Source organism: Rhinatrema bivittatum, chromosome 2 (assembly GCF_901001135.1).
Source record: "Rhinatrema bivittatum chromosome 2, aRhiBiv1.1, whole genome shotgun sequence".
In the NCBI taxonomy this organism is placed as follows: Eukaryota; Metazoa; Chordata; class Amphibia; order Gymnophiona; family Rhinatrematidae; genus Rhinatrema; species Rhinatrema bivittatum.
In genome coordinates, this window is record NC_042616.1 from 543,143,865 (window position 1) to 543,169,103 (window position 25,239).

Consider the following 25,239-nt stretch of genomic DNA (forward strand, 5'->3'; position numbering starts at 1 on the left):
ACAAGGACTGAATTACATAGTCTGGGTAAACAAATAAGCTTGGGAGTAGCTTGCTTATTGCAGCAGTTATCAAATTTGCAGATGACACAAAATTATTCAGAGTAGTTAAATCACAAGCAGACTGTGATACATTACAGAAGGACCTTGCAAGACTGGAAGATTGGGCATCCAAATGGCAGATGAAATTTAATGTGGACAAGTGCAAGGTGTTGCATATAGGGAAAAATAACCATTGCTGTAGTTACACAATGTTAGGTTCCATATTAGGAGCTAGCACCCAGGAAAAGGATCTAGGCATCATAGTGGATAATACTTTAAAATCGTCAGCTCAGTGTGCTGCAGCAGTCAAAAAAGCAAACAGAATGTTAGGAATTATTAGGAAGGGAATGGTTAATAAAACGGAAAGTGTCATAATGCCTCTATATCGCTCCATGGTGAGACCATACCTTGAATACTGTGTACAATTCTGGTCGCCGCATCTCAAAAAAGATATAGTTGCGATGGAAAAGGTACAGAGAAGGGCAACGAAAATGATAAAGGGGATGGAACAGCTCCCCTATGAGGAAAGGCTGAAGAGAGTAGGGCTGTTCAGCTTGGAGACGAGACGGCTGAGGGGGGATATGATAGATGTCTTTAAGATCATGAGAGGTCTTGAACAAGTAGATGTGAATCAGTTATTCACACTTTCGGATAATAGAAGGACTAGGGGGCATTCCATGAAGTTAGCAAGTAGCACATTTAAGACTAAACGGAGAAAATTCTTTTTCACTCAACGCACAATAAAGCTCTGGAATTTGTTGCCAGAGGATGTGGTTAGTGCAGTTAGTGTGGCTGGGTTCAAAAAAGGTTTGGATAAGTTCTTGGAGGAGAAGTCCATTAACAGCTATTAATCAAGTTTACTTAGGGAATAGCCACTGCTATTAATTGCATCAGTAGCATGGGATCTACTTTGTTTTTGGGTAATTGCCAGGTTCTTGTGGCCTGGTTTGGCCTCTGATGGAAACAGGATGCTGGGCTTGATGGACCCTTAGTCTGACCCAGCATGGCAATTTCTTATGTTCTTCTTATGTTCTTATGTACACTCGCTATTACAATACATTAAATACGTAAAAGTAATAAAAATACATAAAAATAATAAATGTTAACATAAGAACATAAGAAATTGCCATGCTGGGTCAGACCAAGGGTCCATCAAGCCCAGCATCCTGTTTCCAACAGAGGCCAAACCAGGCCACAAGAACCTGGCAATTACCCAAACACTAAGAAGATCCCATGCTACTAATGCAATTAATAGCAGTGGCTATTCCCTAAGGGGCAGATTTTATAAAACTACTCGCGTGCGTACTTTTGTTCGCGCACCAGGCACAAACAAAAATATGCCGGATTCCAATAGATACGCGCGTAGCCGCGCATATTTGTTAAAATCCGGGGTCAGCGCGCGCAAGGCTGCCCAAAATCGGCAGCCTGTGCATGCCGAGCCACACAGCCTGCCTCCTTTCCCTCCACCCCCCCGCACCTTCCCCTCCCTTCCCCTACCTAACCCACCCCCCCAGCCCTATCTAAACCCCCCTACCTTTGTTGCACAAGTTACGCCTGCCCGAGGCAGGTGTAACTTGCGCGCGCCGGGCCAGCCACCGGCACGCCATGGTCCAGTCCAGGGGCTTGTCTGGGGGCCACGGCTACACCCCCGGAACGCCCGCGACGACGAGCCAGCCGCGACACGCCCCCGATGATGCGCAGGCCGTGACACCCCCCGACACGCCCCCCCAGGAAAGCTCCAGGACTTACGCGCATCCCGAGGCTTTGCGTGCGCCGGCAGCCTATGCAAGATAGGCTCGGCACGGCAGAGGGATTTGGGATAGGTTTTCGGGGGTTACGCCCATAACCCTTTGAAAATCTACCCCTAAGTAAACTTGATTAATAGCCGTTAATGGACATCTCCTCCAAGAACTTATCCAAACCTTTTTTGAACACAGCTACACTACCTGCACAAACCTCATCCTCTGGCAACAAATTCCAGAGCTTTATTGTGCATTGAGTGAAAAAGAATTTTCTCCGATTAGTCTTAAATGTGCTACTTGCTAACTTCATTGAATGCCCCCTAGTCCTTTTATTAAGAACAGATAAAATGCCCTTCGATTAAGAACAGATAAAATGTTTCAAAGTTAAAATAAGAAGTTATCAGATAGTATATGGTAGAATTATTGGCGTAATTAAAAGTTATAAGAACACGTAATAGTTTTCAATGATATGATATGTATAAAATATAACAACAGATAAAAATGTTCAATGATAAAACTGAGAGTAACAAATAGTGTATAATATATAGTGTATGATATATATTATAATATATATCAATTAGAATCAGAATATGCCTTCCTGAACAGTCATGTTTTAACCTCCTTCTTAAAGTTTTTATTTTTTGTTGTAGGCGAGTTTCAATAGGAAGTGAGTTCCATAATTTTGGACTGGCAAGTGAAATTGTTCTCTCTCTTACTTGTGTTTATTGAGCAGTTTTTATTGAGGGAAAAGATAATAAGCCTTGATTGACTGAGCGTAAGTTACGCTGTGGAGTGTGTATTTTTATGGCAGTATTGAGCCAGTCCGTTTATTCTCCATAGATGATTTTGTGAGTGATTGTTAATACTTTGTATTCTACTCTATATTTTATAGGAAGCCAGTGGCGTGATATCAGAACCGGGGAATGTGTTCATGATGTCGGGTAAGATACACATGGTTTGTAAAATACTACAGTAAAACTATGTGTAGCCATATACAAGCATATAAGCTGCCATGTGCAATTGTTTTAAAGTAATCCTCCATGGGTGGACAATTTGGCAAGTATAACTTGAACAGATACAAGAACAATTTTTACAGTGGATTTATGCATATTGGTCCACTTTGAAAATTGTCTCACTTATGCACATATTTGCAGACTTTTATGTACAATATAACAAAATTATCCCTATAAGGGGAAAATTTCAAAACAGTGCATGTAGATGAAAACTAAGTCAGCAGGTACTTTTTTCTGTGGAGTTTGCACAATTTTTCAATGGGAAAGTACATGCATACTTTTAATTTGAGACTTGCCAAAGGAAAGTGTACTCACATAGATATGCACCTGCCTTTTTTTTTTTTTTTTTTTGAGTACTTTCTTCGGACACAACATCGCTTGAGAAGCATGTGCACTTAAGCTCATTCACTTGAGGCATAGATATTTATTCCACTTTACTTTAAAATTTAAAGAGATGTATTGAATTTTAGGAATATATTGCAAATTAGGAATTGTATTGCCTTTGTACTTTTTGTGCTATAATTTAATGCTGCTATAAGCCACTCTGGGTGTTCCATAGGGACAGAAAGGGTAGAGTAAAAATGTAAATAGAAAATAGAAACAAATGCTCTTGATTCCAGGCATACCTCCAGGACTATGTAGATAACAGTAAGCACGTTGTGCAACAACACGTACTTTTACCCACAGATAGAGTGGACGATTTTCAGACAGCTTATTTGTCAGGGTAAATGGTTTTTGAAAATTGTACACATACTATATAAGCAAGTTTGCTTACCGTAAACGGTGTTTCCGGAGATAGCAGGATGAATTAGCCATGCTGTCATGGGATCTGTCAATCAGGTCCGGGAGGCTGAGCTTGTCAAAGCAGAAATCAAGGCTTTGCTCTCTGCGGCTGCGCGTGTGTTCCCGCGCAGGAAAGTAAAGGAATCTCCTCAGTCTGTGATTAAGCCTTAGTGTAGTCGAAGATTTGGTGACTGCCAGGGAGGAGGGTGGGTCAGCATGGCTAATTCATCCTGCTCTCTTCGGAAACACTGTTTACAGTAAGCAAACTTGCTTTTTCCCCGTCGATAGCAGGGCTGAATTAGCCATGCTGTCATGGGAGTCCCAAGCTCCCGATCACGTTGTTTTGATATATATGTTTGTACGTGATCTTTGACAGTGTGGCAGTCACCTTGGACAGGAGGACAGAGATTGCAGGATTGCTTGCCCTATATCTTCACATCCATGGCTGCTTGTTGATCAAGGCAGTAGTGAGATATGAAGGTATGGAGTGATGACCATGTAGCTGCCTTGCAAATATCTATGGGTTGCACAATGTTTAGGTGTGCCAATGAGGCTGCTACTGCTCTGACTTGGTGAGCTATCGGCTCTGAATGTAGTTGTAGTTTCTGTTTATGGTAACAGAAATTGATGCACTGTGCTATCCAACTGGAGATGGTGCATTTAGCCACTGGTAATCCAGGTGCCTTTGGGTCAAAGGAGACAGAGTTGAGAAACACGGGAGTCCGAGTTTGTTCTTTCTTTGTAGTATGCTAAAGCTCTTTTACAATCTAATGTATGCAGTAATTTTTCCCTATCATTTGCATGAGGTTTAGGGAAAAAGGTGGGTAATTCCATGGTCTGATTGAGATGGAATTGAGAAACCACTTTTGGTAGGAAGGATGGGTGAGTTCAGAGAACTACTTTTTGGTTATGAAATTGTAAATATGGAGAATAATGGACCAAGGCCTGCAATTCACTAACTCTTCGTGCTGATGTTACTGCAACCAAGAATACCACTTTCCATGTGAGGTATTTAATATGTGCCGAGTCCATGGGTTCAAATGGGGAAAGCATGAGCTGTTCCAGAACTATGTTGAGGTTCCATGGAACTGGAGGCTCAGAGATCGGAGGACGAATGTGAGTTAGCCCCTTAATGAAACAAGATAGTAAGGGGTGATTGGATATAGGAATATTGTTAACTGGTCTATGATATGCCCCTATGGCACTAACATGAACTCTGATGGATGATGTTGCTAGACCATCTATGAGCAACTCAGGTGAGCAGTCCAATGGTGGTACACCTCTGGAAGTGCACCATGTAGAGTAACGTTTCCATTTATAGCTATAATTTTTTTATAGCTATAATTTTTTCTTGTGGAGAGTTTCCTGGATTCTAACAAGATGAATTGTGTCGAGGTGGAAACTCCCTGTTCTGTTAGAAGGAGCCTCTCAATCTCCACGCTGTCAAGTGGAGGGATGAGTGTAGTGGGTGTAGAAGCGTCCCTTGATCTTGGTAGAGAAGATCCTGGCGATTCGGTAATCGAATTGGATCCCTGATGGATAGTCTGAGAAGGAAACTGTACCACGGTTGCCTCGGCCAAGCCGGGGCTATGAGTATCAGTTGAGCTTTGTCTGCTATGCACTTTTGAATTCTCCTTGATATGAGTGATATGGGAGGAAAGGCATATAGGAGGCCTGTCGTCCACGGGATGATGAAGGCATCTTGAGTGATGCTGAATTGGCTTGGTCTTATCGAGCAGAATTTGGGAACTTGAGCATTGATCTCTGTTGCAAAGAGATCTATTGAAGGTGTCCCCCACTGCATGAATATGTCTTGGGCTATTTTTGTATTGAGTGCCAATTCGTGAGTATGAGAGATGCGGCTTAGCTTGTCCGCTCTTGTGTTTGCAACTCCTGGTAGATAAGTTGCCAGGAGATGTATGCAATTTCGGTGAGCATGTTCGAAGATTGTCAATGTCTCCTTGCAAAGGGACCATGAACCGGACCCTCCTTGTTTGTTGATGTAAAATATCGAGACTTGGTTGTCCATGTAGATCATGACCCTTTGTCCTTTAAGGTGGTCTTGGAACACTCGTAATGCATTGCAAATCGCTCTGAGTTCCAATAAATTTATTTGCAGGTTCTGTTTTGAGATTGTCCATAACCCTTGTGTTTCGTAAATCTCAAGGATGTGAGATGCATCTGTGGTTAATACTGCATTGTGAGGAGGGGAACTGAACAATGCTCTCTTGGATAGGGTGGAGTTTACGAACCACCATGTTATATCTTTTCTCAATTCGGTGGTCAATGATAACTTCTGTGTCAATGGTTGCGAGTGCTGTTTCCATTGACGTTTCAAGCACCATTGCAGGCGTCTCATGTGTAGCCTGGTGTTGGGAACCATGAAATTTGCCACTGCCATGTGGACGAGGACTACTAAAACATGTCTCGCTGAAGGTCTCTGAGTATGGTTTAAGGTATGTAACAGAAGACAGAATTGTGATATTCTGTCGCTTGGTAGGTATGCCCTGTTGCACGTAGTGTCCAGGCATTCTCCTATAAACTGTAACTGTTGTGTTGGTTGTAGGTGTGATTTCTGAAAATTGATCACCAATCCTAATTCTTGCAAGCATTGTATCACTCGATGGAGGTGCTCGAGTCAGATGTTTGGAGTTGGGGCGATTATGAGCCAATCGTCCAGATATGGAAAGATGGTTATACCTTGTTGTCTGAGATGAGCCACCACCACTACCATGCATTTGGTGAACACCCTGGGTGCCGCCGATAGTCCAAATGGGAGAACTTTGTACTGGTAGTGTTGATGCCTGTAGCGAAAGCATAGGTAACGCCACGAGGATGGATGGATGGATTGGAATGAGTGTGTAAGCATCCTTCAGGTCGATGGAACACATCCAATCGTTGGTTTGAATGAGAGGAAGGATTGATTTCAACGATACCATTTTGAATTTCTCTTTGGTGAGAAATTTGAATTCCCTTAGGTCTAGGATGGGGCGAAGGCCACCCGACTTCTTGGGTATGAGGAAGTATGGGGAATAAAATCCTACTGATTGGGTCCCTGGGTAAATTTGTCGAATTGCTTGTTGTTTGCAAAGCAAAGCAATTTCCTCCCCCAGTTGTGGTTGGAAGTTGTGAATCTTGAACGTGGAAAGATGAGGTAATATGGGTTTTGTGACAAACTGGAGTTGGTAGCCGTGACGTACTATCTCTAAAACCCATTGATCGGATGTTATCCTCTCTCCCTGGCTGGCAGGCAGGAATTTATTTATTTATTTAAAAACTTTTTTATACCGGCATTCGTAGGACACATCATGTCGGTTTACAAAAAACTGAGAAGGAAAGGAAATTACAATGAACAGGGGAGGGGATAACTGGGTGAATACACAAGTATAAGAGAGGATAGTTAACAAGCAGCGATATAACTATTTGCATTCAATTAGGATTAGATATGCAAATGAACTAATATACAATGTTACATGGCATGTGCACTTGATACATTTAGCATATGGAACTTATTTACAGTAAAACGGGGCATGTGCACTTGATACACAGGGATGGTTGCAGGGGGGGGGGGTGTGGGGGTAGGGGAAAGGGGGGGGAGTGGGGAGGGTTCTGGGTGAATGAATCCTACCGGGTGGTGCTTGATGTGGTGGTGGCTGGATAACTAAAAAGATGAAGTCGCTTTCACTGCAGTAGCCGGCTGTTGTGCCTGCTGTCTCTGGTTACGTGGTTTACCTCTACGTTGGTTTGAGATATTCTGTTGTGTGCTACTGACGTTGACAATGCTCTTATTGAGTGCGCCTTTACTCGCCCTTGGAGAGGGAGGCCTGCTTTTTCATAACAGAATTCTATACAGTCTGCAAGCCAGTTAGAGTTTGTTTGCTCACAGCTTTTCCAGGTTTGTTTTTATCAAAAGATACAAAGAGCTGGGTGGATTTCCTATGGACTGTAGTGCGATTTAAGTAATATGCTAGCGCACGTTTACAGTCCAAGGTGTGTAAAGCCCTCTCTCCTTGGTGAGAGTGCGGTTTTGGGAAGAAAGTAGGCAAGATGATAGATTGATTCAAGTGGAATTCCGTAACTACCTTGGGAAGAAATTTTGGGTGTGTACGGAGTACCACTCGGTCATGTAGGAATTTTGTGTAGGGTGAGTATGTGACAAGTGCTCGTAACTCGCTAACCCTTCTAGCAGATGTGATAGCTATTAAGAATATCGTCTTCCAAGTAAGGAAGACGAAATTCTTCCTTTCTTGGAGAATGCATGAGCATCGTTACTACTACATTAAGGTCCCATTCTGTGACTGGTGGTCGGTGTGGAGGTTTAAGTTGAATTAAACCTCTCATAAACCTACTAACGAGGGGTTGCACTGATATCTGTGCATCCCCGACGGTATTGTGATAAGCTGAGATTGCACTTAAGTGTACCCTTACAGATGAGGTCTAGAGACCAGAGTCTGAGAGGTGCCACAGATAGTCTAATAAAGATGATGTAGTGCAGGAAATAGGGTCAATACCGTTTGTGTATACCACATGGTAAACCTTTTCCACTTAGCACGATAGTTCTTTCGTGTGGAGGGTTTGCGTGAAGCTACAAGCACTTGAGAGACGTTAGATGAAAGATTGAGAGGTTGCAGAATCAAGCTTTCAACATCCATGCTGTGAGGGATAGGGATTGAAGGCTGGGATGACGCAACCTGCCCTGATCCTGAGTTATGAGAGTGGGTACTGTGCCCAGGTGAATTGGCTCTCTGATCGAGAGATCGAGGAGTATTGGAAACCATACTTGTCGAGGCCAATATGGGGCTATGAGTATCATGGACCCTTTGTCCTGTTGTAACTTCACTAGAGTTTTGGTTATTAGCGGTATCGGGGGATACGCGAATAGAAGGCCCAAATTCCAGTGACGAGCAAAGGCATCCTTGGGTAAGCGGTTTCTCTGCTTGTGCAGGGAGAAAAAGTTGTCCACTTTGTAATTCAGTTGTGATGCAAAGAGGTCTACTGTTGGTTGACTCCAGCGTTGAAATATCTTGGTCGCTACGACGGGATCCAGGGACCACTCATAAGGTTGGAATTGACGACTGAGGCGGTCCGCTATAACGTTGTGAATGCCCGGAAAAACATTGAGTGCATTAGGGTCCAGCTCCAAATTTGTGCTGCTTCTTGACAAAGGAGATGCGAGCCTGTACCTCCCGGTTTGTTTATGTACCTCATGGCTACAGTGTTGTCTGTTTGTATCAGAACAGTCTTGTGGGAAAGGCAGTTCTTGAACACATGCAGCGCATAACGTATAGCTCGAAGCTCTAGGAAATTTATCTGAAATGTGGCTTCGAGTTTTGTCCAAGTACCTTGAGTCTGCAGATGTCCAATGTGTGCTCCCCATCTGAAGGTGGATGCATCTGTAGTTAACGTCACTTGCGGAATCGGTTGTTGGAAAGGTAGGCCTCTGAGCAATTTGTCCTCATTCGTCCACCATAGGAACGAGGACCATAGTTGTTGAGTTACTTGAACTGGATAAGAAAGTGGTTGAATGGCTTGTATCCACTGCCTTCTGAGTGTCCATTGAGTGACTCTCATGGCTAATCTGGCCATAGGAGTGGCATGAACTGTGGAGGCCATGTGACCCAAAAGAGTGAGACATTGATGAGCTGTCACCTGCGCCCGTGTGTGTAGAGAGCCTGCTAACGAGGCAAGTGTCTGTGCACGGTCTTTTGGGAGGAAAGCTTTTGACATTATGGTGTTTAAATCTGCTCCGATGAATTGCAATAGGTGTGATGGTGTGAAGTGGGATTTCTGGTAATTGATTAGGAATCCCAACAAATGGAGTAGATTTATCGTGAGCTTGAGAGAAATGAGAGCTCTTTGTTTTGTTTGGCTTCTGATGAGCCAGTCGTCTAGATAAGGAAAACGTGCACGCCTTCCTTGTGCAAGTGGGCAGCTGCCACTGCCAAGCACTTTGTGAACACTCGAGGTGCTGAGGCAAGACCGAATGGTAGCACCCTGTACTGGAAATGTTGATGTCCCACTAAGAAACGCAGATATCTGAGATGAGGAGGGAATATTGGAATGTGAGCATAAGCATCTTGAAGATCCAGAGAACAGAGCCAATCTCCTGTTTGAAGTAGAGGTAACATGGTGCCCAATGACACCATCCTGAATTTTTCCTCTTGTAGGTATTTGTTGAGCTTCCGGAGGTCCAATGTAGGACGTAGGCCTCCTGATTTCTTTGGAATGAGAAAGTAATGGGAGTAAAATCCTCTGTCCTGCTGAAGTCGGGGAACTGGTTCCACGGCCCTGGCTCTCAGAAGGGTGGATAATTTTTTTTGTGGGAGTGTGGATTGATTTTTCACTGTCCAAGACAAGGTGGGTAGAGTATCGTTTGGTACAGTTAGAAAGTCCTGGTGGTACCCTTGAGATGTTATCGAGAGTACCCATTGGTCTGTAGTGATGTGCAACCAATTGTGATGGAAGAAAGTGATCCGACCGCCTACTGGCAAATTTGGGGTCGGATTGGTAGGTAGGCTTCTGTTCTCTGGTGAGTTTTCAAAATCCCGAAGCTGGACCTGTTTGCGGAGGAGGTTGAGCTCTAGGTGCTCTTGGTAGTCGGGTCTGCGATCTTTGTGCTGGCCTTGATGACCTTCCACGGATAGCAGGAGGATAGTATCTCCATGGTCTATAATAAGGCCTTTTTGAATCCTTCCTTGGAAGTCTTCATGTGGATGTTTGGGACTCCGGTGGAGCAGAAGAAAGTTGACATAATGTTTCCAAATGTTCCTTCAGCTGGGAGACTGCTTCACGTACTTTATCTCCAAAGAGATTATCTCCTGCACAAGGTAGATCAGCAAGCTTCTCTTGCACTTCTGATCTCAGGTCGGAGGCCTTGAGCCAGGCCCATCTGCGGGTACTTATGCCTGTGGCAGATATTCTAGATGAAGTTTCGAAGCTGTCATAAGCTGCTCTAACTTCATGTTTCCCAGCTTCTAGGCCCTTACAAATAATGTTGTTGAAGGAATCTTGAAATTGTTGGGGAAGAGATTCTGATAACTCCTGAAGTTGTTTCCACAGATTACGCTGATATTGCCTCATATAGAGTTGGTAGGACGTAATTCTGGACACTAGCATTGAACCTTGAAACATTTTCCTGCCAATGGTGTCCAAAAAGCTGTGGTCTTTCCCAGGAGGATTCGACGAATGAGGTTTAATTCTTTTAGACCGTTTTTGAGCTGATTCTACTACTACCGATTGGTGAGGTAGTTGAGTTTTCTGGAAGCCAGGACTATGCTGGACCAGATAGGTAGCATTAGTCCATTTTACAGGTGGTATGGTGCAGGGATGCTCCCATAGCCTGTGTTGCAAATCCACAAGAACTTCGTGAACTGGTATTGCCAGGACTTCTTTAGGTGGATCCACAAACTGCAATACTTCCAGAGTTTTCTGTCTAGTATCTTCTTCGGATACTAGCTGAAAAGGGATAGTATCAGCCATCTCTTTGATGAAATTAGAGAAAGAGAGGTCCTCTGGAGGGGATTTCCTTCTTTCCTCCGGAGGAGAAGGATCTGAGAGGACTTCCTCCGAGGAAGAGTCAAGTATTTGGATCATCCCAAGTGTCCGATGAACGTGGACTAGGAGGTGTCGATGGAAGAGGAAGGGATGGCATCAAAGGCATTGAGGGTTTCACCGGAGGTCTCGATGGAAATAGTGTAGAAAAAGATGGCCATGGACGAGAGATTCCCGATGGACCTGGAGTAGGTTCAGGCATTGGTACTTCCTTTGTTATTTCTTCTTCCATCGGTTTTGGCATTGGGTGGTTGCACTGGAATGGCGATGAGTGTCCAACTTCGCTAATATTGGTGCCAAGAAGGACATATCTGGCACCGGCATTGGTGTAGGCATCTGTGTCGGTGAGGGTAATGGTCTCGGATGTTGAACCGGAACCGGCGATGGACTTGGTGATGGTATCGGAATAGACACTGGTGATGGGGGTGGAACCGATATCAGCGATGGAACTGGCATCGAAGGTAGAACCGTCATCAGTGCTGGAATCGAAGGTATGTCATGGAGTGTGTCTCAAACTGCCTGGCGGATATAAACATCCAGTTCCGCCCTCATAGCTGGTGAAACCTGAGCAGCTATGGGGGGAGGCAGTGAAGGCGATACCGGTATCTCCACATGTCCCTGTGGAGGTACGGTTCCCGGCACCGATATCGGTGGGGCTCGCCTAGGAGTCGAAGGCCTCGAAGGATGCAGAGACTCCTCTCTCCGAGGTTTCTTCAGAGTTGGTTCAATAATTGTCGAGGGAAATTCACTTATCGGGTCCAATTCTGGATCCTGAGGCCTCCGATGTTGATGACTGTGTTTCTGTTGATGTTCGACACCTATTTCGATGGTAGATGTAGACTTTATTGATGACCATGAAGGGGTCGGTGAAGGCCAATCACCTGCTTCATCCAGCTGACGTCTAGTTTTTAGGACGACTTTTCTAATCGCTCCAGCCAGAGACGATTGTGTCAAAGTTGAAGTCCATGGCATCAGTTGAAGATGGAATAGATGTTCCATTTTTTCCATGTGCGCTCGTCTACCTTTCGGCGTCATCTCGGCGCATCTCGGGCACATCGAAACATCATGTCTCTCGCCGAGACAGAGTACACACTCCATGTGTGGGTCCGTTATGAACATAGTGCGGGAGCAATTCGGACACTTTTTAAAACCGGTCGCTATAACGAAGGCCGAACAGCCGTCGATGACCTTCTGACTAGGTTTAACAATAACGGAACTGACCGGAAAAAATTTAAAACACTCACCGACGGTGGAAAAAGGGAGACCCCTATGGCAGGATAAGTTTTTTCCGAAATTACTCAACTTTTTTTGTAGTGAATATTCACCACATAGGGCTCCTATAACAGCGAGGCTAACAGCAGCGCAGAAAAAAGAAGACTGAAGGGAGACCCCTGTGGCTCGAGGGATCATGGCATGCTGGGCATGCTCAGTGGGCTCAGGATGCCAGTCAAAAGTTTCTAGAAACTTTGACAGAAAGTTTTCCGTGATAGGGCTCCGTCAGTGACGTCACCCATATGTGAGGACTAGCATCCTGCTTGTCCTGGGATAATTCAAGGCAGCATTAAAAACCTGGCTTTTTAAGTGTGCTTTTAGGGATAGTAAATAGATTTTAGGACTGTTTTAGGAAGTGCTGGTATTTATATTGATTTTAGCATAGAGTATTATAAGAAGTCATTTTATTAATAATTGTATGTATTTAGTATAGTTTTTAGCATTAGAATTTTAGTATTTGTTTTACTATACTAATTTATATTTATTTATTTATTTATAGCTTTTATATACCGAAGTTCAAGTAACAGGTTACTTATCAATTCGGTTTACATTACAACAAGCACGCGAACAATGACAACAATTGTCTTACATTGAACAGGGAATCGAACAACTTGGATGAACATAACTTGGAAGAACCAGAGAAATAAAGAGTAGTAGTAGCTGGACTTGTGGGGTATCAAGCCTGCAGGAGGGGAAGGGATGGCTGAAGGGGGGGGGGGGGGAAGAGGGAAAGGTGAAACTATCGATTTATTAACATATGGGATGTATACTTAAGGGAAGGTCTTGGGTGAGGGCAGTCCGAGAAGCTGTGGAGGGTCCGTGATGTTATGGGAAAGCTTGGCAGAACAGAAAAGTCTTTAGTCTTTTTTTAAACGTGTTTGGACATTGTTCCAGCCTGAGGTCCGGTGGGAGCAAATTCCACTGTTTGGGGCCGGCCGTGGAGAGAGCTCTTTTTCTTAAAGAGGTTTTGATAGATGGAGCCTGTAGGGTACCTCTTTGCACTAGTCTAAGTGGGCGGGAAGAGGTGTGAAGTTGAAGAGGCATTTTGAGGTCCAGCGGGGTGATGTTGTGAATGGCTTTATGGATGATTGATAAAAATTTATAGAGTATTCTAAATTTGACTGGGAGCCAATGGAGATTCTTTAGGATTGGTGTTATATGGTCCCTTTTGTTGGACTTTGTAAGAATCCTAGCTGTTGCATTTTGTAACAGCTGTAGAGGCTTTAGGGAGTTGTCTGGAAGGCCGTGAAGAAGTGAATTACAATAATCGATTTTTGAGAAAATGATTGATTGTAAAACTGATCTGAAATCATAGAAGTGGAGGAGGGGTCTTAGTCTTTTTAAAATTTGGAGTTTATAGTAGCACTCTTTTACCGTGTTGTTGATGAAACCTGTGTAGCTCAGTTGGTTATCCATGACAACACCTAGGTTTCTGACCCTAGGGGAAAAGGTTGGAAGTGTCGTAGAATGTGAAATGTTTAGCGAAAGGTTGCCGTCCTGTGTGATCAGTAGGTACTCTGTTTTGTCTGTGTTGAGAATCAAGTTGAGGTTTGAAAGGATGTTGTTGATGGAAAGAAGACAGGAATTCCAACGAAGAATGGATTCATGCAGAGAGTCGGTAATCGGTATGAGGATTTGGACATCATCCGCGTAAATGTAATGGGTTAGCTTAAGCTTGGAGAGGAGTTGACAAAGCGGGAGAAGATAGATGTTAAATAGTGTAGGGGATAATGATGACCCTTGAGGGACTCCTATGGTGGAAATGAATGGAGGAGATTCTTTGCTGTTGATTTTGTCTCTGTAATATCTGTTCTGGAGGAAGGATTTAAACCAATTTAGGGCTATGTTTTTGATGCCGATCTCCGTTAATCTTTCAATGAGACACCCATGGTTCACTGTGTCAAATGCGGCCAATAAGTCGAGGAGGATGAGCAAGCAGGGCTGTTTTTTTTCAAGGTTCAAGAGAATGTTGTCTGATAGTGATAACAGGAGGGATTCTGTATTCCGGGATTTGTGGAAACCTAGTTGTGCCGGGGAGAGGATGTTGTTATTGTACAGGAAATCGGAAAGTTGTTTATTAACTATTCTTTCCAGGATTTTGGCGATGATTGGTAGGTTTGCAAATGGGCGAAAATTAGCTGGATTGTCTGTAGGTAGATTTGGTTTTTTTAATAAGGGTTTCAAGATGGCGAGTTTGAGGGGGTCTGGGACCAGACCCTGAGAGAGGGAGGCGTTAATGATCTGGGTGATAGGATTTGCAACGTCTTTGGCACTAGCTATGAGAAGGTTGGATGGAATAGCATCAAACGGGTGTGAAGCTGGCTTGAGTTTATTTAGAAGATTTTCTATTTCTAATGCTGAGGTCAGTTCAAAATCCTCTAGGCTTGCCGAACATAGAGATGAGGTTGTGAGAGGATGAGTGGGATTGGAGCTGAGAGCCGGTGAGGTGGTGAGAGGTTAAGTTTGGTCAGGGACTTTCTTATCAGTGCATGAGGCAAGAAGGTTAGCTATTTTGAACTTGAAATATGTGGCAAGTTCGGTGGCTTTGTTTGCTGCTATGTCATCAGGAATAGCAGATGCTGGTGGTTTGGTGAGCGATGAAACCAGAGAGAATAGGGCTTTTGGATCAAAGATGAAGTGGTGGATTTTCTGGGAGTAGAAGTCTCTTTTTGTCTGAAGAATGACAATCCTGTATTGCATGAGGGATTTAAAGGCCGCTCAGTTTGAAGAGGGATTCTTGCGCCAATTCTGTTCCATTTTTCTGAGTTTCCGTTTCAATGTTTTTAACTCTGGAGTGAACCATGTTGTTTTTTTTTTCTTTATTAGAGATGATATCCTTTGTAATAAGAAGGCAGGTCAAGTTTGCCACTTTGTTTGTGATTTTGGACCAAGAGGATAAGGCCGTGTTTGCGTCTGTGAGGTCTATTTGGTTGAGCTCCTTGGAAAGATGTGAGATGAGAGTTTCCTGGTTGCATAACTTTCTGAATTGGACTGTGGTTTTCTGTGTTGCCGTGGGTGCTGGTTGTTGGTTTAGGAAAGAAGTGGAGATTACCTTGTGGTCAGACCAGGGAATTGGCAGACAGATAGTGTGCGATGCTGGGGTAAGGCCTTGGTTAATAAAAATTAAATCAAGGGTGTGTCCTGCTTTGTGGGTGGGTTCTTTTATGAGCTGATTGAATCCCATGCAACTGAGAATATTGAGGAAAGATTCGTAGTTAGAGGAACGAGGGGTGGCGTCCACATGAAGATTAAAGTCTCCTAACAGGATGGCCGGCGAGTCGGTGTTAATGTGTTTTACTATGCATTCTATTAAAGGAGACGGGTCTGAATCAAGACATCCTGGGGGGGCGTAGGTAAGTCCAATTTGAAGTTGAGAAGATTTTAAGGCTGCAAATTCAAGAGAATGTGAAAAGCTGGTCACCTGAAGCGACAATCCAAATTTTTTTATTAGCTACAAGAAGCAGACCGCCTCCTCTTTTTTTTGGTCTGGGGATGGAGAAAATGTCGAAGGTTTGTAAAGGGAGTTGACTGAGAAGGACCGTGTCTTCCTGTTTTAACCATGTTTCTCTGATGGAACACAGGTCAGGGTGCTCGTCCATAAGATAGTCATATAAGAGGTGGGTTTTTTTGAGAGGGACTGGGCATTCAGAAGAGTTAAAGAGAAGAGGGTAAGACCAAGTAATTGGTTCAGAGGTGAGAGCATGATGGGGATAAGTCTTTTTTGTTGTTGTTGTTGTTGTTGAGTGGTTGATTCGACTTGTTTATTTACTATGTTTCTCCTGCGAAACTGAATGATTGGAATATCAGTGTAGAGCATGCCTGTTTATAGTGGGCACTGTTGAGCAGGTGTTTGGTCTGTGCAGGTGACCAGGAGGAGGGTTAATGTATTATGGAAATAAGCTATGAGCGAAGTCGCTATGAGCAAAATGAGAAGGGCGCTAGAAGGCGACAGACTGAAATAGAGCCGGGTCTGAACTTCAGGGGCTGTACGAAGAGGCGTATAAAGGGGCAGGCCCCTCTGTTGCGCTCCTTCGTGTGCGCGACGCCAGGAAGAGGCAGGGATTTAAATCCCCGAAGAAGGCTGGCTGAAGATGACGTCAGCTCCCTGGATTTAATTGGATGGCGATCGCAGCGGGGGCATGTAGCACGAAGAGCCGGCGGGTCGAGGCAAAGGAGAGGAGAGCCGCGTGGTCGGTGAGGGAGCCCATTGGAGGTAAGAGCGGATTTTAGAAGGCCTTACCCTGACGGGCTTTAGCACCGAACGCTCAGGCCCTGACTTCCGCTTCTTTTCCTCGTCCTGGTGAGGGTCCTCGTCCATCTGCAGTCTTGGTCGGGTCGCAAGAGGAGAAGCGCCGGGAAGAGGCAGGGATTTAAATCCCCGAAGAAGAAGGCCGGCTGAAGATGACGTCAGCTCCCTGGATTTAATTGGTTGGCGATCGCAGTGGGGGCGTGTAGCCCGAAGAGCCGGCGGGTCGAGGCAAAGGAGAGGAGAGCCGCGTGGTCGGTGAGGGAGCCCGTTGGAGGTAAGAGCGGATTTTAGAAGGCCTTACCCCGACGGGCTTTAGCGCCGACCGCGCAGGCCCTGACTTCTGCTTCTTTTCCTCGTCCTAGTCCATCTGTGGTCTCAGTTGGGTCGCATGTGTTTTTGTTTTATGTTTATTTATTGTAAACCGATATGATGGAACCCCGATATGTCGGTATATAAAGAATAATAAACTATAAATTATAAACTATACAATGTTAGCAGGTAATGTAACTATTAGAGGGATAGTGACTGCTTCAGGCTGTTGAACAACAACAACAACTACTACTACTACTACTACTACTACTACTACTACTACAACAGGCAAGGAAGGTTCCAACACCTCCTAGGGAAGTATCTGCAAGAGAGCCAGAGCTGAAAGCCCTGCCGGTGGAGTATGCTGGCCCACATAATGTCTAGCCATTCAGGAGGGCAAGCAGGTCATACAGGGAGTGCAGCTTTCCTCCATGGACCACACTGCTGGGGATGCCATAGGATCAAGTGGTTCTGAGGTATCTCCTGAGCTCTCAGGCTATCATGGAATTATATCAAGAATTCAAAAGAAATCTGGATCCAGTCACAGAAAAGTCCAGTGCTATACCAGGCCTCACCAAACCATCGTACACCTTGCATTTTATGGCATCTGGCTCATTCCAAACAGTCAGGTTCATCAAGGGAATACCCCAAATATATTTTTCCCGCTGTCTGGGCCAGGTCCTAACAGCTGTATGTAGCCACATTAATTATTACATATGATTCCCTCGTGAAAGGCACGACTTGCTGGACTTGAAGAAAAGTTTTTAAGCCATTGCAAACTTTCCAAATGCTCCGAGAGCTACTGACTGCATTCTGTAGCCATCATGCCACACAGTGACAGGGAGGAGATCTACCACAACAGAAAGTTCTACCATTCCATCAATGTGCAAATGATCTGTGACCCTCAACTGCGCATCCTCGATGTTTTCGCCAGGTATCTGAGAGCTGTGCACGATTCCTTTATACACAGGCAATCTGGCTTCTATGGTGCATGGTTAGCTCTTAGGTAAGAGCGATGCTTCTTTCTATCGTCCCTCTCCTGAATGTGTTTACAGCAAGCGGCAGTGAACGGTGGCCTGTCGGGAATAAGACTGCATTAGTTACATGACAAGTTGCTTATCCAATTAGGTCAACAAGCCATCGTGCCAGGGCCCACCTTTCTCTCTCCATGCTGAAGAGGCTTACTAATATATGTGCCCCTACAAAGCGCTTTCCATTAAAGTCGGTGTGTGACTGAGCACTACAGACTTTCAACTGGTCAGCTTAAAAAAAGTGGCAGTTCAAATCCTCTCTCTTGGAGCTGTTGAAAAGTCACTTGTCTACCCAAACCTTTTTGGGCATACAGTGCAGAGATTCCCAGATCAAGTGTACCCTGTTAGTGCTCTATCCGCCCTCAGCTAACTGTGCCCATATCGGTATTAAGAACATAAGAACATGCCATTCTGGGTCAGACCAAGGGTCCATCAAGCCCAGCATCCTGTCTCTAACAGTGGCCAATCCAGCCATAAGAACCTGGCAAATACGCAAAAACTAAGTCTATTCCATGTTACCGTTGCTAGTAATAGCGGTGGTTATTATCTAAGTCAACTTAATTAATAGCAGGTAATGGACTTCTCCTCCAAGAACTTATCCAATCCTTTTTTAAACACAGCTATGCTAACTGCACTAACCACATCTTTTGGCAACAAATTCCAGAGTTTAATTGTGCGTTGAGTAAAAAAGAACTTTCTCTGATTATTATTATTATTATTATTATTAATAAGCTTTTATATACCGACGTTCATGAAAAACATATCGCATCGGCTTACATAAAACACAAAGTTGGAAAATACATCGAAACAGGGTGATTTTCAAACAGGATAAAAACAGGATAAAAAATGTGCCACATGCTAACTTCATGGAGTGCCCCCTAGTCTTTCTATTATCCGAAAGAGTAAATAACTGATTCCCATTAACCCCTCTCTTTCCAACACCTGACACACCCTCAAAAAGGCAGCTGCAGGAAGCCGGTATATACAAACAAAGAAAATAACATGCCAGACGTAAACTGACACGCGACGAAGAAATTCTCATGTGGTAAATTGGGTTGCAATAAAATAACACGAGTTGCAAAATGTACATATACAATGTGGTATTATCAGTAATTTCTCTAATCACATCCATCTTTTTATCTCAGAAAGCTGTGCCATGTTTCTGTTTTATTTATATCATTTTCATGAATCTAGGCCTAAGTTAGTAGGATAACTGCTAATATTCAGACTTATTCAGTTAAGTTAATCGGATTTCTACAGCACGCATTTAACTGATGAGCTATATAATTTTCGTCAACATTGACGAGATTGAGCGGATTTATTTGAGTTTCTGATACACTCTTGGTTTTGGAACTCTTTTCAAAAAATATTTTTTGAAACAAGTTGTATTTTCTGTTGCGGGCCCTTCAATCTGGAACTCCATCTCAGATTACTTAAGGCAGATATTTTCACACAAAGAATTAAAAAAAATCAAAACCTTAAGACATTCTTATTTTCAGCAGCTTTCAATTTACTTACTTCTACATAACAAACTCCTCTATACTTGACTGCAGCGCTTAAGTAGCACAAATCCACGATGACCATCCCGGGTTTCATGGCACTGTGTCTGCATACTATCAGGCTGATACAGTACAGTGCGCTCTGACGGAGCGCACTGTTTACCTGCCATTGGACGCGCATTTTCCCTTACCCCTTATTCAGTAAGGGGCGGAAAACGCGCATCCAACCCGCCGAACCTAATAGCACCCTCAACATGCAAATGCATGTTGATGGCCCTATTAGGTATTCGCGCGATTCAGAAAGTAAAATGTGCAGCCAAGCCCCACATTTTACTTTCAGAAATTAGCGCCTACCCAAAGGTAGGCGCTAATTTTTTCTGGCACCTGGAAAGTGCACAGAAAAGCAGTAAAAACTGCTTTTCTGTGCACCCTCTGACTTAATATCATGGCGATATTAAGTCGGAGGTCCCGAAGAATAAAAAAAGTTAATAAAAAAATTTAAAAAATTGAAGTCGGTCGGCGGCTGTCGGGTCGAAAACCGGACGCTCAATTTTGCCGGCGTCCGGTTTCCGAGCCTGTGGCTGTCAGTGGGCTCGAGAACCGACGCTGGCAAAATTGAGCATCGGCTGTCAAACCTGCTGACAGCCGCCGCTCCTGTCAAAAAGGAGGCGCTAGGGATGCGCTAGTGTCCCTAGCGACTCCTTTTGCCATTTCTACCGCCGGGCCTCATTTAAATACTGTATCGCGTGCACAGGCAAGTGGCCTGTGCGCGCGCCGGGAGAGCGGGTATTCGCCCAGTCTCCCGTGGACTTTACTGAATCGGCCTGTATGTTATTGAATTTTAGTTTGTTGCTTATACGTTTTTATAATATTTTTGTTTTATGTTTATTTTAACTATGTACGTTACTCAACTTGTAAACCATTTTGATCGACGTACATTATAAAAGTGGTATATAAACATGTTTAAATAAATAAATATATTTACATACAAAACTTATTTAAAAAAAAAAAAAGGATATCATATGTTTAGCTATGCAGCATCAGTGACCAATGATTATACCTTTCAAGAGCACATATTGGGCACGTCATCAGATCCTTTCATGAGTCCATGTTCCAGTATATGAGGGACATATTTTTTTCAATAATAATGTTTTCTGAAGAATGTTTTGGTTTATATTTCTAAATATTGTTAAACAGATTGAGGCATTTTCCTTTACCTTTATCATCATTTTCCTAAGAACTTTCAAATGCTGACTGTGCTGCAGGGTGTTTTAAGCAAATAGGTAATGTTTGAAAGGGCTCAGTATGGGTCAGAAATCCACTGAGACCACAGCATCAGGAATTAAGAAACAGTAGGGAAATAACCTGATCTTTTATATTTTTTGTGGGCTGAGCACATTTCTCCTTCTTCTTTGGGGTTTCAATTCAGTTGGAACTGAGGCTGTGAACCAATGCCATGAGTCTTCCTTCACTACTACCAGGGGATTTTTTTCTCCTATTTTATATCTCTTCTCAACTCACTTAGACCAGCTATTTCAGTGTCACTCCTTGGCCACAGGCTATGCAACAGAGCTCTTTCTAGTGCTCTGCAATCATGAGTCCATATAACAGGTTCCTAGGTGTCACCATTGTACAATGGGTGGGGCTCACTCCCCCCCCCCCCCAAGAGCTATCTGTTGCCTGCAAGGCATCCCCCCAGCCTTGGGAACTGAACCCAGGTCCTCCGCACTGAGCCACCAGAACGGTCTTCTTTAAAGCTATTTTTATAAACATTATATATATTTTTTAAAAGATTGTTTTAACTATTTTATTGCTATCTCCTAGTCCATTATGTTGAAAAGCTGCTTGAAACCCAATTGTCTTAAAAAAACGAAACAAAAAAAAAAAAAACAATCATAAGAAAGATTTGAATTCTGAAATGCAGCTTTAAACACCTTTGGAGAAAATAACATATTGTGCAAGAAACACAGCCATGAAGAACAGCTATGGAACAGCTGTTGATGCCGTGCGATGTTTTATGAACTATTCCTCTTAACAATATCAATTTGTTGTTGAACGCATGGTTAACCGCTCTCTAATTTTCTGAGATTAGCTAACAGCCCCATATGAGAATTTAGCTTTGGCCATTTGCTGATGCATGAGACTCTCTGTTTGAAGAATGTGACTTTAGTTGATACTGTATTCCATGACTAATGCTGCAGCCTTGTGTGATGTGTACCAAACTCTACAAGTCTTCTGATGTTATACCAAAACGTATTTCTCTTGATATTTTCAGCAATTTATGATTATAACTGTAGCCTTTGTAACCTTTACATTTTTTAGAAAAATGTTGAGCTATAATTCCTCTTAGAGCACAAGGGGTTGATCTAACATGCCATTTTTATATGATAAGAGGAACATAATGGAAAATAGTTCCTTTCTTAACAACTCGTATTAGTTTCAAGTGTGCCATTTTGCATTCAAATGTAGAAAGACACAGAAACCAATCCTTTATTTTCTATTAGAAAACAGCCACTGTCCCCTATCTCTCATTATGGTGCAGACTACAAGACCTAACAACAAAAATCCATATTATTGATCTAGCCAAGTCTCCACAATTATTCTTTAGAAGGAAACACCGACGATAAATTACATCTGCACTGGCTTTTCATCTGCTGTTCGATATAAGTGATCTCTCAGGGCAGACTGGAGACCTTAAATCGTCAACACCCTTGTCAAAGGAGCTAAGGAGGCATGGGCCTCCCACAAACTGCCTTAGATATTTCTCATGGAAGAACTTTTAACCTATAATCTTTGGCAATAATGTAGGCTTTTATATTTTTTTCAGGGGGAGGAAGGATAAAATATATATATATACAAGAATATTAGGCCATCAATTCATTTCCAAAGTAATATGTATTCAATAGAAGTAGAAGAAAATCTAACTATACATTTGCAGGCTGTTTCTCTGGGGGTTAGGTTATCTAACATTACATTTTAGTTGCAATTTACATAAAAACTGGAATCAGTCAAATCCTCCCCTTATACCTGACAGTTGCTCCATTTCATAAGTATCATCTTAAATTATTACTGTCTCTTTTTATATTGTATAAATTCTATAAAAGACTGTATCAGGTTGTTTAAACAGCTATTCTAAATACCTGTTTTATTTCATCAACATTTCAGATAAAAAAAAAAAATCATAGTCTGTTTATTCTAATTGCACTACTCAGCAGTGCTTTGCCTGTTGCACAGCTGTTTTACCATAAAGAGAAAGAAGCAACACCAGTCACAAAGCCACATATGTTTCTGTTGAACTGGAAGCATTTAAGGGGAAGACATCCTGTTAATGAGCTTCAAGTTTTCAAGAGCATTTCTGGCACCATACCTCTCAGCTCACCACTCAAAGATGGGTAGTTACCTTCTTAGCCAAGTATTTTACCTTCATAGATTTCAAAGGCATTGCCCTCTTAAATATCAGTATTGAGTCAGAAAATTGTTATTCACCAGTGACAGTACCTTGAGAGCTAGGAGATAAATCTGCATTACACAGATCAGTCACCTCTTTAAATTACCGACTGTGATGGAAAGTGAGAAAAGTAAAGTTCATATATATCCTCAACACCTACATGATATATACATATATATATATATCTATAGTGTGTGTGTGTGAGAGAGAGAGAATGAGTGAATGATTCATGCAGCTCATCATGTATGAAACAAAACAAGTTTATCCTTTATTTTCAAAGGGATGTTATGCAACAAAATGAAAGCAAAAATGGTCAGTTTTTGTTCCATGAAAGCTCCCCACCTCCCGTTTGAATTTTTAAAGTATTTAAACTAAAGTGCACTGACAAAAGAACAAGCAAAATCATTTCATGTAGGCAGCTAAAGAACTTGTGATTTAATTAAAAAAGGAATACCCTGAACATAAAACCAGTCTATATAACATTATTTCAATAATGAACACTTTTCTAAACAAACCTGTATGAGTCCTATAATGGTCTTTCATTGCTGATGCTGTGAGGAAAGAATAATGGCATGTGGGCCAGGTACACTTGAATGGCTTCTCTCCCGTGTGCAGTTTCATGTGGTTGTTTAGTGCCCACTTCTCTATGAAAGTTCTGTCACAGAGGTTGCATGTAAATTTTCTGTGCAGAAAAAAAAAACAAGAGAGAGAGAAAAAAATTAAACCTACAGTCACACAGGGAAAAAAAAAAAAAGATGAAGTGTGAAGGAGAAAGCTCCAAACTTAGAGCTTGGTAAAAGCACAAGCTTTTGTGAAGAGAATTGCAGCCCTGGTCTGTCATGTCTGTATAACCAGGCATTGATTTTTCTGTCGAGGCCTGGCACTTCAGCCATTTATTCTTTGCTTTGCGGTGGGGCCCAATGGGTTTGAAAAATTCTGTTACAGTCCAGTCGCCCCTGAGGCAAATGGGAGAATAGATTTCACCTGTACAGGGCTACACCACTTATCCAGGGCATGGGCTGTCAGCGCAAAGGCTAAATGAAAAGCTATCCATACAAAGATACTCAGCCAATCACACTGCTGCGAGCACCAGACTGCTGCTGCTGCACTGCAGGGCTGCAATAGCACTGGTAGGAATATATTGCTTTTTCTTCAACAAAGCAATGACATCAAAATACAAAGTAGGTTTTAAAGGGAACAATTAAAACTACCATGAGCCCTTCTTTCAAAAGTTCTCTCATTCTATGCCAGTGAAAACATTGTCAATGTCAGGTCCAGGGTGCTATTTTTTTCTGTTCTGCTTTTTAAATTTTGTTTTTGTAAAAAAAAAAAAGGGGGGGTGGGGAGATTTGTTCACGGATGTTATGGCATACACACTGCAAACATTTGTGTAGGAAATATTTTCATCATGTTTGCTTATGGGCAAGGAAGTGCCAGCAGATTTTCCTGTAAGGGTTAGTTATTAAATTTGCATGATTAAAAACAAACATTCCCAACTGTAAAAATTATACATAATATACAATATTGCTGTGGAAATTCCTTTATACTGTAAAGTTGCTAATAGATATATGATTTGGTGTTTAGATTTAATGGGCAAGTTACTTTCCATTCCAAATTTGAACTCAAGGCAAGTTCAGATACAGTAATTAGGTCCCTGTCCCAGTGGGCTTACAAGCTTAGGTGTGAATTTTCAAAGGATGTATGCACTTATAAGTACAATGTTCAAAAACCCAGCTTTACACACATAAATCCTTTTGAATAATATCTCCTAAGAGGATAACTTTCAAATATGTACGCAAGGACTCAAATACATGCATATATGACCATGCGGATACCTACCAAGGCATTTTATAACCTGCACATATCAGGTATTGAAGATTTAAAAATACCACCCCCCAACATGTGTTGGTTGGTTACGCACAAATATCTGCACTGCATTGAAAGCATGTACTTTCTCTACTTATTTTATAAACATCACATGTATATTTTACAAGCCCCCCCAAAAAGAAACCAACAGAACTTGCTCACGTAAAACCCTATTTTATATGCAGAAGTAGGTATATTTTAAAATATGTGCACAGGAATTAAAATCATCAGTTTACCAATACTTTCCCCAGTTTATTCAGTCCATCTCTAGTTCATCGATAACCACCTAGTACTCGCCCTGAACGCCACCCTTTTCACTCAGACCTCCTACCTAACAATAGCAGATATCAGATGAGTCAAGTATTATTTGCACTAATTAGTGGGAATAAAAATTAGGCAAATAACTTTCTAATGTATTTGCATAAATCTCATAAAAT

General features: G+C 42.6%; 1 protein-coding gene across 3 annotated transcripts in view; it reads right to left on the reverse strand.

Annotated features, from left to right (window-relative positions):
• Positions 1–25,239, reverse strand: part of ZNF407 (zinc finger protein 407) — a 1,322,856-nt gene that overhangs the window by 544,913 nt on the left and 752,704 nt on the right. For all 3 annotated transcript variants that reach the window (XM_029590864.1, XM_029590863.1, XM_029590865.1), the window contains exon 5: positions 23,452–23,618. In XM_029590864.1, coding sequence (XP_029446724.1) covers positions 23,452–23,618 — 167 coding nt within the window. The remainder of the gene's footprint in view (positions 1–23,451; positions 23,619–25,239) is intronic.